Below are 6,000 nucleotides of genomic sequence, written 5' to 3' on the forward strand. Positions count from 1 at the left end.
CCCACTTCTGCTTTTTGTGTATCTGTATGTGAGTTTACATGCTTGTGTAATACTGCATCGCAAACCAAAAACCAAAACTCTTAATTAACACCCTTGTCTCTGCTCTGTCACCATGACCAGAAAATGTAACTCTCCCACCTCTCACCAGCTTTTTCTCACCAGTCTGCCTTCTTGTTTGCTACTTGTTCTCTAACTTGCTCATCTGCCACATTTCTGTGTGAGTCTGTGTTCTCTCCGTATGCTTGTTAAATGTGCTGCCACCGAGGAGCTGAGAAGAGGAACGGACAGAGAGCTAAATTAAAACTGTGTGCATTTCCTTTCACAACCTGGTTTAGAAAAGGTGGAACCAAGTGATGCTATCAAAGAAACTCATAAACAGGAATGTTTAAAAAGTCACGTCCACAAAGCGGGATGGGACTGTTTCACTCATTATTTATGAAGCATGCCGCCAGGTCCTAGAAACACAGAGATGTTATTCAGATGCCTCAAAATTAATAGACGTCGTGAACTTTATAACATTCCTCTGTCGCGTCGTTGTGGAAGTCAGAGTAGATGTTCGGCGCAGAATAAGAATCATATGCATTTATGCAAGTGAACAAACATGAGGCTGGAAGTGTGTTTTGTGAATTTGTTTAAAGGCCAATATTAGCATATAGCGACAGACAGGCAGAGTCCTGACTTCCATTCAAAACCTCCGGTCCACATTGAGTTCTCTATTGCCAGTCAATCACCCCACACCTCTGAAATGAACCAAGGCAGACATGAAGTGAACCTTTCAAAGCTGGGTGAAAGATTATAACCTTTCAGCCACAACTTCTTCCTGTATTGAGGTAGTGGGGGAGCCTTGGCGAGCGAAAGAAGGAAATAAGAAGATACAAAAGTTAAGAACTCTGAGGCAGTGCAAGTTTTCCTCTCTCTCTATACGCCTAACCTTTAAGCCGAGTGCCCCCCTGTGACTCCTGGATTTCTGATTAGTTTACAGTATACTCCCAAATCAGCATAATAAAGCGTGTGATGAGGCTGATGAGATCTAACAGTCTGCTCTTGTTTACCCCGCCGCAGCACCAGCTCCTTCTCTGCATGTGTGTGTGTCTGACCCCGAGGCACCAAGTCACTTGATGCGTCTTGCATCTCTCTCTAACACACATTTACACGCACACACACACACACACACACACACACACACACACACATACACACCCACACAACCCCCCCACTGGTTGAAATCCTAGTTGTGCTGCCGGATCTCAGCGGAGGCCGGGAATCCACATCCCCTTTAGGCTAGTCCTGGGGTGCATTTACTCCAACACACACACACACACACACACACACACACACACAGACAGAGAGAGAGAAACAAACACAAGCCCATAAATACATGCATGTGCACATACACACACACACACACACACACACACACACACACACATACACTAACACAGACACATGCTGTATCTTAATGAGAGAAGGAGATGGTACTATGAAGGCGACAGCAGAATGAAACCTACTCACCAAGGACTGACCTGTGGTTCAGGGGCGGCAGCAGCTCGGCAGGGAGCTCCTCTCCCAGCGCTGATCAGAGGGCTGCACCGCCGAGGCTGCTCACGCTGACGGCACTGGAAAAACCAACTGATTAAACGCCACTGTCGCCTCAGCTCAGCTGCTATATGGAAAGAAAGCTTCCTCTCTTTTATATTTTTTTTTTCACTCACTGTTTGTTTGTCAGTCTCCTTTGTTTTCTTTGTCCTCTGCCGAGACAGCGGTGCCGGTGGATTGGAGCTGTGAGCGTGAGGGATTTGTGCGTAATTAGCTGAAACGCTCACCCAAGCAAGCACAAAAAGTTAAATTTTAAACTTTTTGAACTATACTCCTTTTTAACGGTATTTCACTGACACTGTGCTTCACTTCCAAGATCAAAACCTTGCTTCATGGTAGAAATATATTTTATTTGAGTCTTTGGAGTACGTGGACAGCAAAACAGTGCTGCCAACTTGCAAGTCCCATTAACAAGTTGTGCAAGTTGTGCAAACTTAAAACTGTGCAAAGTGCGTGCATGAAAAAAAGCCATAACTGTGAGAATATATGAATATATTGATGAAATGTGTGACAGAGAGAGTAATTGGATCCGTTGACCAATGTTTTAAAGATTTTGCAATCCCTCCCCCCCCTTTCCATTATGTACTGCTATAGAAGCTATTTTGACTCTTTGCTCAACGGAGAGGCTCAGTGACTCCACTGACATGTTCAAATGTGCCATATTTGTGAAGTGTCTGGGCCACATGAAGGCTTTAGGGATATTGTTTCACATGGTTTCAAAAGTAAATGTGTAAAGCAATACTTTCTAAGATAGAAAATGCAGATATTACTTTACAATGAGTTAGATGGAGGTTCCAGCAGCTGATCAGTAAAATGAGCCAGATTATGATTTAAAAAAAAAAAACTCAGATAAAAGGGTCATTAGATATTTGAGGGACGAGAGATAAGAGGCAACCCACAGGAGACATAGAAGATGATAATGCTCTGGGTCAGAGGTTGAGGGCGTCCTGATCTGGCCTGTCTACCCCACCTCCCCATCAGTGCCCAAGTCACAGTTCTCTGGACCACTGAATAATGATTTTTTTTGTCTGTTTGACCATATAAGGTGTGGATGTAACATTGTTGAATGTGGTGACATTCTGGCACAAATAAAGGGTTAGAAGACTCTGCCCATTATCTGTGCCCTCTGGCCTAGTTGGGCGAGTCATCCAAGGATGGGCAGCGACTCTGCCAGCCCGGGGCCAGACTTCACTGACTGCCAGCCCCCTCATGCCACATGTACAGTGTCAGCAAGCCTTTGTTGGTTGGTCTGTGTGATAGAGTGCAAAACAGTTGAGCTTTTTTTTGTTTTTTTTTTTTTTTACAATATATCATCAAATTAAATCATTACTATCAATGAATTTGAAGTTTGAAATATTGGGATAAGACTTCAGTAGAAATATGTGCTGAGGCCAGTGTTCAGTCAGCTGCCCTCCACCCGACTGCACTGTACCTCTCGCCCTTGACTGCCACAGTTTGGCCGGGACTTCTCTGGCCAGAACTGACAGATCATTGAAGGGCTGGAAGAAAGACAAGATGGGGGTAAACAAAGGAGGATGCTCACTGCCATGCCCTTGAATGACAGAGAGCTGGTCTAACGGACAGACAATAGCCACCTTGCATATCTAGCCAAGTCAACTTTTCATTTATCTTCCCCAGTTTTGTCTCCTTTTTTTTATAATTTGAAAGTTAGCCCCTCTCATTTCAAAGTCACTGTCCACCCTTGCCCTCAATGTGACAGCCAGGAGAGAAGCGAATATCTCTAGGCAAGAGGGAAAGAGAAACTGAGTATTATCTCATCTGGGCCCACTGGCAGCAGAAGGTAGGAAGAATAAGAAAGTAAAAAAATAAAAAAAGGAGGGCGACCGGGCAGGAGCAGCTTCGGGAGGGTAGGGAAGCAATGGCTGGCAGCACAAAGGATGGTTCTCCCTCTGTTTTTCAGCTCCATTAATATCTGAGCTCTAGCCTGCATATATCCTCATTCATTATTCATGAACCGACCAGGAAAGAACGCAAGCGGGGAGGAAGGTGGGAAAGCAAAGGCCAGAGATAGTTCCAATCAGTCCTGGTTTAAATGACACTGAGTGACAGAGCCTGGGGTTTTATGGCTCTCTGTTCAAATGAGACACTGTTCCGTGGTAAAAAAAAAAAAAAAGTCCACGTTTGCCCACCATTAATGACCAGCCGGACAAATTAGAGACTGCACCACTCGTAAAGCTAGCTACCACACTGGGTAGCAAATTTGCTCAAACTAACTTATCATGGTTCTACACAGAAGCTCTGTGTGAACACCACCACATACTGTACTAACCTGCACCTGACCTGAACTAAAGAGAAACTGGATACTGTTTGAAGGCTTGCAAAAATGCATAGAGCCTTCAATTTAAGGTCATTACTAAGACCTTCAGACCTGGCCAAAAGTGTGTTTGCATTCATTTGCCAACACACCTACGGTACACTCACAGGATAAGTAAATTCTATCCCACGAAAAGGCCAAAACCAACAATAAATTCATCCTATTAAAAAGTAAATAAACTGCAAATATGTTGTGTAGGAAATGTAATTGCTGTCTGGATTATGTTCAGAGGCAACATATTTTTTGAGTGACTGAAGTGCTACAAGCAGCAAAAGCAGCAGAGCCCTCAGTAAGCAGTTGGGTTGGATGGCGGGCGTATGAAGCACATGACCATCCAGAGTCCCGTCTATCGTTTGGTTTAGACAGCGTGGGAATTTTGGTTAAGGTCAGGGAAAGATCCTGGTTTTGGTTAAATGTAAATAAGCATGTGTTCACTGTGAACTTTTTCTGTATTAAATTTGATTTGATATATTTAGTACCTAAGTATTTGCAACGTAAATTAACAACATATCCTCGTTACGTTTACAGAAAACATAATCCGGTCACAATTACCTTTCCTACAAAATGTATTTTGCTGGTGCAGTTTAGTTGTATAGAGAAGGATAAGCATAATCTTTAGCAGACAGGGTTGCTTAAGTAATGACAAATGGGCTTGGGGCTGAGAAAAAGCCAAAAAGTACTGGGAGACAAACTAACACATTGTTGACTTTGTTCTTTTTTCGGGATCTGTTGACAATGTCAAAAATGTAGATTATCACAGGCCTATCCCTTAAGCACTCATCAGAACAAACCACTGTATCTTCCCACACAGTTACACAACATTCATATTGTTCCCTACATCCCTAAACTGTTATAACCTGCATAATTAACACAACTGGCAAATTAAACTGAATGTATTGTTTTATTCTTTGGGAGGAGCTCCGACCGAGTGAAACACTCAGCCATACTCCAATATTCTGTATTAAACCCTAACGCTTATTTATGATTATGTATATCGTGCAGTTCATATTAATACAATTCCTTTTCTCCTCTGTGTGTTTAAACCGTCTTGAATTGAACAGAATTTGGTGCTTAGTCAGATCAGTGAAACCGCTGTCCCTCAGGCACTGATGTCACTTTAACAATGCCTACCAGGATCATTGTTCAGAGATTAGTGAACAAAAATAAGCCTTCGATGAATATGTTACAGTGAAAGGGAATTTTTAAGCAGAATGTATAGTAAGCATTTTGTAAAAGACTCAAAAATATTTTATCATCTCATGGGGCATCTGGTGAGTATGCCTTCACTGTCTGTATGTGTTTGTGTGTGTGTGTGTGTGTGTGTGTGTGTGTGTGTGTGTGTGTGTGCTTTCCTGAAGTCTCAGAAATGGTAATGCCCTTAACCCCAATGCAGGGGAGACTTAACAGTTGGTATTGACTTTGTGAACATTTACCATTGAGGATTCAGACTATTCAATTCTATTTCAACTGAGGGCTGCAAACGGAGAGGGAGGAAGTCCCTAGGCTCCATGTTGCTCACACAAACACACACGCAGTCGCATACACAAGCACTCAGCCGCACACACACTCAGACTGCGTGTTGAATGTGTTATTCTCCAGTGATATCGACTCAATCGGATTTTAACCCCTCTCTGCTGGAGCCGTACAGAGACAAACGCTCTCAACATAACAAAGGCTGTGTGTGTGTGCGTGTGTGTGTGTGTGTGTGTGTGTGTGTATGTACTTTTTTTGGATTGTTGTTTCAGATGTGTAGCCCTTTGAATAGCCGTCACACAGGGGAGTACAAATGTGCCACTTCAATCAACACAAATCAAAATAAAACTACAATTTACATTTTTATGCACTTCTCACTTCAATTTCATACCTTGAAATTTACTTTGTCCTTAAAGAAATCGTTCGCCATTTTGGGAAATATACTTTGCTTTCTTGCCGAGTGTCAGATGTGAAGATTGGTACAACTTTCACATTTCTGCTGTAAATATGAAGTTGGAGCCAGTAGCTGGTTAGCTTAGCTTAGCACAAATACTGGAAACAGGGGAAACAGCCAGCCTGGCTCCCTCCAATGGTAA

General features: G+C 42.9%; 1 protein-coding gene across 1 annotated transcript in view; it reads right to left on the reverse strand.

The window, feature by feature from the left end:
* LOC111236308 (receptor-type tyrosine-protein phosphatase C-like) overlaps positions 1-5,834 on the reverse strand; it is a 32,648-nt gene extending 26,814 nt beyond the window's left edge. Inside the window, exon 1 of the mRNA XM_022765032.1 lies at positions 5,796-5,834. Coding sequence (XP_022620753.1) covers positions 5,796-5,834 — 39 coding nt within the window. The remainder of the gene's footprint in view (positions 1-5,795) is intronic.
* Positions 5,835-6,000: the final 166 nt, after the last annotated feature.

This window comes from Seriola dumerili, unplaced genomic scaffold (assembly GCF_002260705.1).
Source record: "Seriola dumerili isolate Sdu_G_001 unplaced genomic scaffold, Sdu_1.0 BDQW01000002.1, whole genome shotgun sequence".
In the NCBI taxonomy this organism is placed as follows: Eukaryota; Metazoa; Chordata; class Actinopteri; order Carangiformes; family Carangidae; genus Seriola; species Seriola dumerili.